General features: G+C 36.0%; 1 protein-coding gene across 3 annotated transcripts in view; it reads left to right on the top strand.

The window, feature by feature from the left end:
- NALCN (sodium leak channel, non-selective) overlaps positions 1-13441 on the top strand; it is a 407611-nt gene that overhangs the window by 166038 nt on the left and 228132 nt on the right. For all 3 annotated transcript variants that reach the window (XM_054574357.1, XM_054574356.1, XM_054574358.1), the window contains exon 11: positions 11811-11942. In XM_054574357.1, coding sequence (XP_054430332.1) covers positions 11811-11942 — 132 coding nt within the window. The remainder of the gene's footprint in view (positions 1-11810; positions 11943-13441) is intronic.

The following is a 13441-nucleotide window of genomic DNA, read 5'->3' as shown; positions in this document are numbered from 1 at the left end:
CCAACCTGCGGGAGTCCTCGCCAGCCTGCGAGGGCCCACAGACACACTCGCCAACCCTCGCCAGCCACTCTGTGCAAGTGTGCGTGCCTGCACTGGGTGATTTTGGGCTGTCTATTGTATTCTTTTCAGCTTTTGGCTCTTTAGGGGTGTAGCTTGTTCCCGCTCAGTGGAGACTAAGGAAAGGAGCAGGAGTAGGACTCCCCGTTTCCTCCTCCCATTCTTTCTCCAACACTTCTGTCTCCAGTCTCTCCTCAGGGTTCTCTGGGCAGTTCTGTGATCCCTTCGTCCAGGGGTCCACTATTTCTGCAGACCACGTTGTAATTGCGGGCCATCTGGCTCTTCCGCGTCCTGCTTCTGCCTCTTTGGGGGTGCTTCCTCCAGCACCAAAATGGAGACTACCGAATGGGGAGGGAGTCAGGACTCCCCTGTTTCTCCTCCCGTTCTTTCCCCAATGCCTCTGTCTCTAGTCTCTCCTCAAGGCTCTCTATGCAGCTGTGTGACTCCTTTGGCCAGGAATCCATTATTTCTTCCAGCTTGTCTGAACTTAGCCCCCCAGCTCACATGCACACAAGCTGTGTGTGGAGCAGAGAAAAAGCAGGTTAATTGATTCCCTTATGCCTGAGCCAGGTGGTAGCTGCAGAGTGGGAGGTGAGTTATGACTGGGGCTCCACCAGCCACTGTCTCAGTTCTCTTCACAAAGTTTTCCTCACCGATCTTTTCCCAGGCACCCGCCCACTCTGCTGCCGCCTCTACCCAGAGATCAAGGGGGGCGGCTGCCACTGCAAATTTTTGCATTGGCCCTTTAAATGTCTCTTTGCTTCCCCAGCTGCCTGTCTCTGGCAGAGAGCTCCCCTAAGGTTTTCGGGGTTACGTTTTGTCTGTGTGTTTTCCTGGTTTCAGCTGCTGTAGTCTAGGGGTCCCTGTTTATGGTTCAGACCCTGTTCTTCTCAGGGGGATCCAACTGGCCGTTTCAATGTCCCTCTGGTGCTGGTGCCCGTGGGCATCCAGCCCACCCTCTCGATCCTCCACCACACTTCTCACTCATTGGGATGTGTGAGAGTTGAATTCACTGTCTGTGGCTTCAAGGCTTCTCTTCCTCTATCATTCCATTATTTTCCAAGCGATTTCCCCACTATTTAGTCACATTTCCAGTTTGGTCTTGGGAGGAGGTCAGCGTGACTCCCTTTCACTCCTCCGCCATCTTAGCTCCCTCCTAATTTTTCTCTTAAGTGTTCTATAAACATATGCAGTAAAAATAAGTGCCAGTCTGTGAATCAGGTATTTTTATGTTCAGAAGTGAAAAAATTAATAGCTCAAGGTCAAAGAATTAATTATGTATATTTGTCCACAACCAAGTGAGAGAAATAAAAGAGATAAGTTTAAATACTTTGAAAGATGACAGAGCTATTGGAAAAGCAGATATTTAGTAAGGTTTTTGTGTCACCATGGCTATTGATGTATTCCTACATCCTTGCCTTCAATTTTATTTTAAAGGTAACACAAAATCAAATTCTAGAACTGCCAATCAATGTATTTAAATGCACATCAATTTACTTGCAGGAACTATTGACTTTTGTAACATAGATAAGCAAATCCATTGGCAAGTTTCTATTCTCATTAGAATTTTCATTGTTATTTAGTCTTTCTTGCATCATAAGAGTCAAATTCCATAACTATTATTCCTTTTCTATACTCCTTTCAACATAATGTTCTGTTAAAAATATTTCAACTGATTTCCACTTTATCTCCATGACAGAAAAGCCACAATGTTCTCTTTCTATTTTCCTTACTGTGGATTTATGTCTTAATAAAACTGTTATTACTGAAAGGTCCAAACAAAGCTTTTAGACATGGCTGTCAAAAAAACCTTAAAATTGGCTTTTTGACTGTCACAGCTTCACTTTGGTGCTCTCATTATAATTAGGTTGTGTTTTTGTTTTTTTTGTTTTTTTTTTTGTCAGAATGTCTACATGTCCCTGTTGGTATAGAGTCATTAAAATAATCACTTACAATGGATTTTGATACACTATAATCACCATTGCTTTGATGTCTTCAAAGTAATAACTTTTAAATATTAAATAAGTACTAAGGTGATAAGTATGTGCTGTAGCTAAATTTCAGTGTTAAAACCAGTAACTGGAGCTTTAAAGTTAGGGCTGGTTACATGGACCACTTTAATTCAATTCAATTCAACCAATGTTTGAAACTTGCTATGGAATCCCTTAATGTAATGGCCTGCAACACTATATATACCTGTATCTATAAGACAGTCCAAATTTATACCTTTTAATTCTTTATTTTCTTATAAAAATTAATGAAAAAGAAAATGTTAAAGTTGAGTCAGTGCCACAAATTAGTATTATATAACTTGAGATTTTCCCAATTGTATTATTTAATGTGGATAGAAAGTTTATATAAAGATATAAACACACATAAATATATGTGTATATATATTTATATGTAAATATTTAGTTTATATCTCTTGAGAACTTGAATTTGCATTTAAATTTTTAAAGTTCCTTTTAATTGTCATGTCATTTTGGTTTATATATATTTTTAAATCTGAGAACTTTTGCATGTATGTTTAGTTTGACTTTGATTCAAGAATGACTGATTTCTGTATGTGACAGTTGGAATTACCAAAATACAAAGTGACTATAACAGGAGAAATCAAGTTGAAGAGATAACTAATCTTGAGAAGGAGCATGAAAGTTTATAGACTTTCAAAAAGGTCTTATGTGATCACTTTTAGTGGTATAAATGCTTAAGTACTTTATAAGATTTATTTATATTACTTTTTTCAGTAATTTTCCTATAAAACAATGCTGACTTTGTAGGCAAACATTCAACAAATCAAAATTGTGGCCTTGGAGGACACAGTAAAAATATATTGAGATACTAATAGTACAGCTCAGAAATCAAATCTTTCTTTGGTGCCTAAGTAAATAAAATGTCCTACCTTGGTAAACAAATTTCATGTTGAACATTGTGCTGAACATTGTATCATTCATGTACTAAAAGTTGTGTTTTAATCAGATTTCTAAATAAACACATTTCAAGGACAATGCAATTACAAGGTGAAATTCTCAGAAACCATCTTGCATATGAGCTGTGAGCATAAGAACAAGAATATAATGTAAAAGACCAAGTGTATAAAACCTAAAATGAAGCTCCCATTTGCAAATGTGGTACACTTTTGCTTCCCTTATTAGGAAGGTCTCTGGATATTCATTACTTCTACAATCAATATACAAGATAATTCTGTTCAACATAAAGACTTTGTATTAAAAAGGAAATATGTTTATATCAGTACTGAAAACAGAGCCAACAAATATCCTTAGTAATTGTGCCTCCCAGTCTTCTGGCCCCTGGCATGTCCTTGGAGAACCAGAGAATGGAGGGAAATCCATAAGTGACTTTCCATAAAGGCACTGAGAGCCTATAATACCCATAAAAACCCTGCCCACTGTGAAGTCCTGATTGGTTTGTTTTCTTTCCTGGACAATAAGCTGGGTGAGAGTATCCCAAACATGTGAAAGTCAAATTGTAGGAAGAAGAAAGAGGGGTTTAGTAAGACACTTTCATCTCTTGGCCAGTGTGAGCATATCTTTGACTCTGTAAGAATTAACACTAGATGTTAAATCATAAATTGTTACACTAATATTTATTACTGTTAGTAGATCTTTGACTCTGTTAGAATAAGATTAGATGTTAAATCATAAATTGTCACACAAGCATTTATTATTTTTATTAATATTTTTAATCACCAAATCCTGATTCTACAACACAAACTAGATTTTAATAAGAAATACATGCCTAGTGAAAAAGAAATGCTGCTGAGAAGAAGTAGTTATTACACTAAGCTTGTGCTTTTCAAATTACTTTTAGTCTATATGGCAGAGCCTGAAATTGAACCCACCTCCCTGTATCCATAGCCTTGGCATTACGCTCCCACTCTGTAGTTAGCTCTATGGGAGTTGTTCTGGTCAGTGAGACAATAGCAAAACCGATGTAAGCAAAGATTTAGAAAAAAGAACTTGTGAGTTATAACTTACTCTTGTAGTTTTTGAAACCCTGAACCACCACATTAATACCTTAGCTTGGTCTGTTGTATGGAGGCCATATACCCTGTCAACCTTTTACCCTTAACAGTTAGCCATGCCCCAGAAGCGCAGACTCTAGCTGATAAACTAACTCATAAACTAGCTGACTGTAGATGCAAAAGTGAGCCTGGTCCTGGTTAGTTGAGTTTGGCTTGGACTAGCAGGGTTATCAGCTGACCCACAAATTCAGGAGCAAAAATTAGAGTCAGTGTTTGTAAGATGTAAGTTTTTGGATGGCTTATAGTTTAGCAAAAGGTAACTAATATACTTACCATGTTTAGTTCCTCAATGCTGGGCACATAGCTAAAATACATTACTCAGTCTATTAGCATTGAAGTGGAGTAGTATCAGCAGTTTTCATCAATGGGATGGAAATGGAAGTGATGTGTCACTTTGGAAAGGCAATTAGTAAAGGGCATGTGCCTTCTCCAACCTCTCTCTCTTTTCATATAAAGTGACTTTGGAAACCATGTGCTTCAGATTGGGTTATCAAAAGAACAGTTTTTGCAAGGAAAATTGTATATGTATATGTGTACATGTATATATGTATGTGCCTATGTTATCTCTGATTGAAGATGGTGGAGAAAACAGCTCGCCCCATTTGTGGTGTGCTGAACCACAATTCAGTGCAATCTTCAATTTCATATTTAGCAATATCATGTTGTTAACCTGAAATTGGGCATGGAACGTGCATTTATACCATGAAAATAACCAAATGTTACCAATCAAGACTCCCAAGCTTCAAGATGGTTATTAAATATTTTACACATTTGCAAACATACCACTGCCTCCCACTCAGCTTCCCTGGCTCTCTAGCATCTTCTTGGAGTAGTAATCTGTTGTGGGTTACTTAAAAATTCATGCTCTAATCATCCTGTGAGAAGGATAGATCATTTAATGAGCTTTGTCAAGGTGTTTGCCCTTGTTACTCTAAGCTAGGCTACATATATATAGATATAGATATTAATACTAAAATAGATAAATATAGATATAGGTATGCATGTGGATATGGATTTAGGTACAAATATATAGATATAGCTATATCTCATTTCCTTATCCCACTTGATACTTAAAGTCATCATAACCCATGATACCAGACACCTACACAGATATGATGCTTTCTAAATAACTTTTAAAAGCATCAAAAAAAAAAGAGAGAGAAAAAACTTTGAGAACCATTGGCCAGGTGACTCTGTTGTTTAGAACATCATCTCATGCACCAAAAGGCTGTAGGTTTGATATCTGTTCAGGGCATGTACCTAGGTTGCTGATTCGATCCCCAGTCAGAGTGGACATGGAAGGTAACCATTGATGTTTCTCTGTATTCCTTCCTCTCTCTCTAAAGTCAATAAACAAATCTTTGGGTGAGGATAAAACAACAACAACAACAAAACTTTTGGAGCATTCAAAAACTGATATTAAGACTGCAGGGATCTAGGTATATCAAGTGAAGGGATAATCAAAATGGAGCTTTTTCCATGATATATCTAATATAATTATTGTCTTGAATTGATTTAAATCACAGTGCATTTTGTTTGTGAAAGCTTCAATTAAGGACAACATGTACAATGCCATAATGAATATTCACAATTTGAAATAACTTACAGAAAACAACTTAATATCTCCTTGTTTCCTCATACTTTGTAGCCATACACTTGTGGATTAGTGGAATAAAGGAGAAGTAAATAAGACACATACAAAAACTTTTCAATCAGCTATCTGAACTATAATTTAAGGATTAAGAAGCTAGTGTCCCTTTATGACTTCATTTTTGACATTTGAAAAAACATAAGGAATAAAAATGCTAAAATATGGCTTTTCAACAACAAAACATTGACCTTGCTTTGTTGGACATGGATAATAATAAAAATCAAAGTATTAGTTCATCTAAAATAATTTTATTTCATGTTCCCTGATAACTAGGGAAAAAGTAGCTTAACAATATGCAAGCTCTACTCTAGGTGTTTTACAAATATTTGCTCCTTTCAAGTTGATAATAACTTTTAGAGTAACCACTATTATCTTCACTTTACTGATGAGAAGACTGAAGCACAGAGAGGTTTAAATGATTTGCCCAAGGCCACAGAGCTTGTAAGTGGTAGAGTTTCATCTGCATGCAGTTTATGTCATAGCCCATTTGTTAATGACCACTACAAGGTAATGAAGGTCATGTGACATCATGAATGGAAGCAGACAGGCAGCACTCAGCGGTAGTCCTTTTTTCTTTCCCCATTCTCAGGTTCTGCTTCAGACACCTCCTTTTAGTTTCAAAGACTGAAGAAATCTCAGGTCAGATCAAAAGGTAAGGATATGTGCCCCTGCATTCTACAAAGAAACAAGGGATGAGGAAGGAGCTGCATGCTGGTACTGATTCCTGGGCAGTGGGCAAGAACGGATGGGATACAGTGGTTTCCTGTTATGTAATCAGCTCCTGTCTACAGATCAGCTTCTCTCCTGCTGCTTCCCAGAACCCTCAGCCATTACTCTATCCTTTTGTTTACTCTACCCCACAGTGGGCAATTAATCCCAGAATGGACTTTTTAAAAAACATATATTTTAATTAATTATGACTTTTCTCCACATTGTATCTTTCTTATATACTCATGAATTATACTAAAAATGCCATTAAAATAATATTCAACTTTAAGATATTTTTAGATAACAAAGCATAATTTAACCATAAAATCATGTGACTTATCTATATACCCACTTCTTAAGTTTTATTTTTAATTACAGTTCACATTCAATGCTATTCTGTATCATTTCAGATGTACAGCATAGTGGTTAGACAATTACGGGCTTAACATAGTGGTCCCCCTGATAAGTCCAGCACCCATCTGATATAGTTATTAAAATACTCTTGACTATATTTCTTATGCTGCAATGGACTTTAGAGACAGGTACAGATCTTATCTTTGCTGGGTACTTGCTGTGTGACCTCAGACATATGACTTAATCAATTTGAACTCTTTGGAAAAAGTGAATAATATATCCCACCTAGTAAGGATATCCCTCCTATGATGGAGATAATGGGAGAATCAAGATGGCGGAGGAGTGAGTCACAGTCACACTAACCTCCTCCCTGGACCAATCTGGAACTACAACTAAATTGTGGAAAAATCACCTGGAACAAACAACTGAACAATAGTTAGAGAAGAGCCTTATAACCTTGGACAGACAGAAGAATCAGCTTTAGCACAACTTAACTGGTAAGGAGTGTGGTAGAGACCCGAGAAGGCTGGCGGGGCGCCCATAGGTGGCAGCACCAGAAAGGTATTGAAATGGCCAATTGGATCCCCCTGAGAAGAGCAGGGTCTAAAACATAACCAGGGATCTCCAGCCAAAAGCACCAGAGCCCAAAAATTACACAGGTAAGAACCAGCTGCAAAAAGCGTCAGGGTTTCTCTCTGCCAGAGACAGGCATCTGGAGATGCAAAGAGCCATTTAAAGGGCAAACACATAAATTTTTATTTGCAGCCCCATGTCTGGTCTCTAGCAAAGGGAGGGGCAGAGTGGGCTACAGACGCATGAGAAGAGCCTGGGGAAGGTGGCTTTGGGGAGAGAACTGAGAAAGTAGGCAATGGGATCCCAGTTCTGACTCTTCCCCCATACAGCAGCAGCCACCTAGCTCAGGCAGACCACTCCCCTGAGTGGAAACAGCATGAGAGAACACAATAGCCCCACCCCCAGAAGGGACTAAGCCCTGGCCCAGTGGCGCTAAAGTCTTACTGCTGAGTACAGAATGGCTGCCACAAATAGTATATCCCTGGCTAAAAGGGGTGCAGAATGGTGTAGAGACACAAGAAGAAACTGGAGATGGAGGCTTTGGGGAGATACCTGAGAGAGTAGCTGGCGGGATCTGGTGCTGACTCCACTCCCATACAACAGCAGTCACCTGGCTCAGGTAGACCATGCCCCTGAGTGGCAGAAGCTTGAGAGGACACAATAACCCTCCCCCTAGGAGGGACTCTGCCCTTACCCTGAGCTGTCTAAGCCAGCCTGCTGAGTTCAGAGTGACTAGACTAAGAGCTGAAGGAGACAGCCGCATACAGTAGATTCCTGGATGTCTTGAATAGACTGCCTAAGGTCAGGCACGGTCAACATCTGACAACATCAGTGGCAGATCCAGAAAGAAAAAAAAAAATCAGCCTTCTACCATAGAAGTCCACACCACAAAGTCAGGAAATCAAGATAGATCAATTTAAGAAGCAGAAGCAAAAAACAAGAGTTTCAAAAATAATGGGAGGACAAAGAAACATCCCCCAAGTGAAACGGAAAGGAGGAATCCCCAGAAAGAGAACTAAATGAAATAGAGGCAAGTAAACTATCAGATATTGAGTTCAAAACAATGGTTCTAAGGAAACTCAATGAGCTCAGTGAGCTCAGAGAGAATTACAAAAAACTACAGGAACTACGAGGATCTTACTGCAAATGATATCAGAATGAAAAAGGACATAGAAACTAACAAAAGAGACAAAAGAAAATGACCAATACAATTTCTGAATTGAAGAACATGGCAGAAGGAATCAAAAGCAGGCTAGATGAAACAGAGGAACAAATCAGCTGGAGGATAAGGTAGAAAAAAGCTCCCAGAAAGAGCAAGAAAATGAAAAAAAGACTCAAAAATATCAAAATGCATTGAGAAAAGTGGGGCAACTTAAAACGTATTAATATCCATAAAATAGGGATACCAGAAGGAGAAGAAGAGAAGGAAGGGATAGAGAACCCGTTTGAAAAAGTCATGATGGAAAACTTGCATAATTGGAAGAGAGAAAAAGTCACATCAGTCCAGGAAGCACAGAGGGTCCAATTCAAGAGGAACCCAGTGAGGCCCACTCCAAGATACATCATCATTAAAATGGTAAATATCAAAGACAACTAAAGGATCCTAAAGGAAACAAGGGAGAAACAGGTAGTAACATACAAGGGAGCCCTGATACAGCTAGAGGCTGACTTCTCAACAGAAACACTACAAGCCTAAAGGGAGTGGCAAGAAATATTTCAAGTCATGAAAAGCAAAGGCCTGCAACCAAGACTGCTCTACCCAGCAAGGCTCTCAATTAAAATGGAAGGTGAAATGAGGGGTTTCCCTGAAAAAAGAAGACTAAAAGAATACATCTCCACCAAACCAGCATTGCAATATATGCTAAAGGAACTGCTTTAAGAAAATGAAGTAAAAGAGTCTATGAATATCCAGTTCCTTTCACAGTCACCAATATTTGATATTACCAATGTTTTTAACACTTATTAATTTGATTGTGACAATGATGTGTTATTTTAATTGTTACTTTGTTTGTGGAAACTAAACTTGTTTTTGCATATTTCTTGCCTATTTCTATTATTTTTAAAAAGCTTTCAATGACTGTGTGGTATTCTTTATCCATTTTTTGAGTAAATGTTTGTAAAATTTTTGCCCTTAAAAAAAACTATTAATCCCTTTTTAGATGTATTGTAAATACTTTCCTAGTCTACTACTTGTCCTTTAACTTTTTTATATGGATATTACTATACAGTCTTAAATGTTTAATATAGTCATATTGTCAATATTTTACTTTATAGCTTCTAGGTTTGAATATTTTATTTTAGGGTAAGAAAAATATTATTTTGAATTTTCTCCTAGAACTCTTTAGATTTTACATATTGATTTCTAACTCACCTGAATATTTTTTGAATAATGTGTGATTTAGGGCTTTATGTTTGTTTTGTTTCAAGTAATAATGTCCCTGCACCTTATTTGTTGAATAAACCTTATTTTTCCCCATCGATTTGAATTATTAATTTAATCAATGTTACATTGTTAGTCAGATATATACATTTGTTTCTAGAATGCTCATTTTATTTCATTGACCCACTTAATTATTTCTGTGCTGGTGTCTTGTTGTTTTAGTTGCTGAGACTTTATAATGGATTTGAATTTTTTAATATTTTATAATGGATTATGACATTTAAAATAAATAAATAAATAAAATCAATCTGAATTTAAAAAATGAACTCCTACCTTTTGCAAAAACACAGATGGAACTTGAGAATATTACACTAAGTGAAATAAGCCAGGGGTTGAAAGACAAATACTGTATAGTCTCACCTATAAGTGGAATCTATTCAAAAAATAAACTAATGAACAAAATAAACCACAGGCATGGAAGCATGGAGCAGACTGAAAGTTACCAGAGGGGATGGGGAAAGTGGACAATGGTGGAAAGAAAGGGAAGGGACTAGACAAAGGATATGTATGAATGACCCATGGACCCCGACAACAGAGTCAGAATTGACTGTGGGAGAGAGGGGTGGGGTGGGATGGGTGGAGGAGGGCAAATGGGGAAAATTGAGACAACTGTAATAGAATAAACATGATTTAAAAATAAAAAAGATGAAATAAATTTTAAAAAGGGCTATGATGGAGATAATGGGAAAGAATGGGGACAACTGTAATTGAACAACAATAAAAAATTTAAAAAATAATATAATTATAGTAGGGCTTGGAACATAGTAAACATTCAATACATATTAGCCATTAATAATGGTCATTATTTTTGAATGCTTAATTATGTCACTGAAGTGTAGGTTACACTTCACACTAACCGCAGTAGACTTGGACCAGACGTGGGTATAAATTGATTCCACCCTCAATACTTGTAGAACAGTGAGAAAGTTTAACTTATTTGAGACTCAGTCTTCTTCTCTGAAATTAATTTCCTGGTGCTGTTGTGACATTAAGTGAGTCAATTTATGTAAAAAACCTACAACAGCTTCAGTCACATAGTAAGTATAAATATAGACATTGGTTATTATTGTCATATGATTTTCAATAATTATTTATACAAAATATACAAGGTTTCCATTGAGATAAATAAGTTCTGTAGAGAATAGCACCTATGGCTGACAATACTGTGTTGTGTAATTAGAATTTACTAAGATGATAGATCTTATATTAAGTGTTCTTACCAGTAATAATAAAGGAGACAGGAGGAAACTTTGGGAGATGGTGGATGTATTTATGGCCTCGATGGTGATGGTTTTCATGGGTATATACTTATTCCAAGCTCATTAAATTATATATCAATATGTAGTGATTTTTAATTTTATGTCAATTATACCTCAATAAAGTGGTTTAAAAATAAATTAAAATAATTAATTAAAATAATAAATAATTAAAACAATAATTATTAAATGGTAATTAAATTAATTAATTAAAATAATAAAATAAAATAATAATTTAAATAATTTATGAAGTAATAAAGTAAAAAATAAATACATCTTAGGTTTATCAAGTTTTCCAGTTTTATGATTATATCTAAAATACTTTCATCTTCAGTAGCTTCTTCTCTTAACAGAATAAAGCAATAGTTGTTTTGTGGTATCTTTTTTTAAATATAATTTCTTCATACAGTCAACATGAAGAATAAAAACTAATTCACCAATGAAAATTAAAATATAGGCTATACACAAGTTAAATGAAATATATTTTCTACTTTTAACTAAACATTTCCAGAACTACCTTCTTTGTTATTTTTGAGCTGCCTGAAGATAAAGATTCCTTTGCTAACCCTATTCTGCAGTAGTTGACATTCATCAAGTTTTCTTAGAAGCACTGTTCTTCACAGCAGCATGTCACAAAGATGTTGTATACCCAGGTCTAAGCAAACAATTATGTTTAATCATAAGGTTAATTCTTTGTTAAGAGTTCATCTGTTTTTGCCTCCTCAGCAAATGATGCGATCATCAGTTTTTCACATGTTCATCCTGAGCATGGTGACTGTGGATGTGATAGTAGCTGCTAGCAACTATCACAAAGGAGAGAGCTTCCGAAGGCAATATGATGAGTTCTATCTTGCAGAGGTAAGCTGCTCACTGGGATAAAGGTGCCTTTTATAAATGTGAAAATTAATTTCAATTTGTTAATTATTTGGGATCTTAAGTGTTTTCCTTGGTCCCTTTGTTGCCTGATTGATTTTCTGTCACTACAAATCTAAGTATCTTGCCCACAGTGTGTTACATTGCCAGAGTAGCCCTTTGCCCTGGGTGTTTCTCTTGCCATCTTGTTGTTTTGCTATCTACCACTCATACTCTCTTCCTTTTTTTATGTTGTGTTAGCCTGTGCCCTACTAAGTGCAAATAAGCACAAAATCAGAAAATTTTAACAAGCAAGTCAGTTTAACAAGCAAAAAGTTAACAAGGATGGGGCTGGAGGAAAATTGAAATAGATAATACAATAATTTCTGTACTAAAAATGGAGCTTTTACAAACCACACTAAAGATGTCAAGCCAGAAGCAGAAAACTTTAGTGATTAAATAAGCATCTTTTATTATACTACACACCAGCTAGTGTTTTAGAATAGCACTTCTCACTCATTTAGTAACTTTGTTAATATTTGATTCTTAGGTATTTTTTATGATTTCAAGAGACCACTGTTTTGTCATTGTGAAAAATTATTTCTAAAGTATATCTCAGAATTCAGTGATTATGTATTTGTGGAAAAATTGACTGACATATAATCTTTAGAAACCCATTCACCATATAAGTGAGATATATAGATACTAAATCCACTATATAAAAAATAAACTTAAAAAGCATAAAAATTGCAACTTATTTTTATTCCAAAGCGATTTTTCATGTGAAAAGTCAATTTGCTATTAAGTCAGTTTCTCTTAGATATCAAGAATTCTCACAGTGCATTTAAAAATTGATTTGTTTAATAAAAATTCAATCACTCACATACAATCTTTTCAGAAAAGAACTTATGATATACACGTATTGAATATAAACATCTATGTGGATATCAAGAAAATATTCAGAAGTCACTTATGAATTCTCCTATTCATGGAGGTTTGTCTCCTATAATAAAGTATCATTTGTACCAAACTTTCAGGGGAGTAGAGTCTTTGTGATGTGGTGCTATCTAGTTGCTTACAGTATATGATATATGGTTATGAATCTTACAGTTTAGCAAGAAATATAGAGAGTAAATAAGTGTTCTCTGCTGTGGAGAACCAATGAGAGGGCTCATGAAGAAATTATATGATTGGATAAAGAAGATGTGGTACAGATATACAATGGAATACTATTCAGCCATAAAAGACGAAAAATTCCCATTTACAGTAACATAGTGGATCTTGAAAATATCATACTAAGGAAAATAACTCAGATAAGAAGGTCAAAAAGCATGTGATTTCACTCGTATGTGAGTTATATAATTGAAAGCAACAATGAAACAAGACAAACAGAAACTTGTAGACACAGACAGCAATATTGTGGTTATCAGAGGGAAAGGGGACTGAGGAGAAGTAGAAAAGGGTAAAGGGATTAAATATATGATGACAAAAGGGACTTGTTTTTT

Source organism: Pteronotus mesoamericanus, unplaced genomic scaffold (assembly GCF_021234165.1).
Source record: "Pteronotus mesoamericanus isolate MK-2021 breed Mesoamerican mustached bat unplaced genomic scaffold, CSHL_Meso_final contig_26, whole genome shotgun sequence".
NCBI lineage: Eukaryota > Metazoa > Chordata > Mammalia > Chiroptera > Mormoopidae > Pteronotus > Pteronotus mesoamericanus.
Note: the sequence above shows the minus strand (reverse complement) of the source record. Positions and strands in the feature narration are given on the sequence as shown.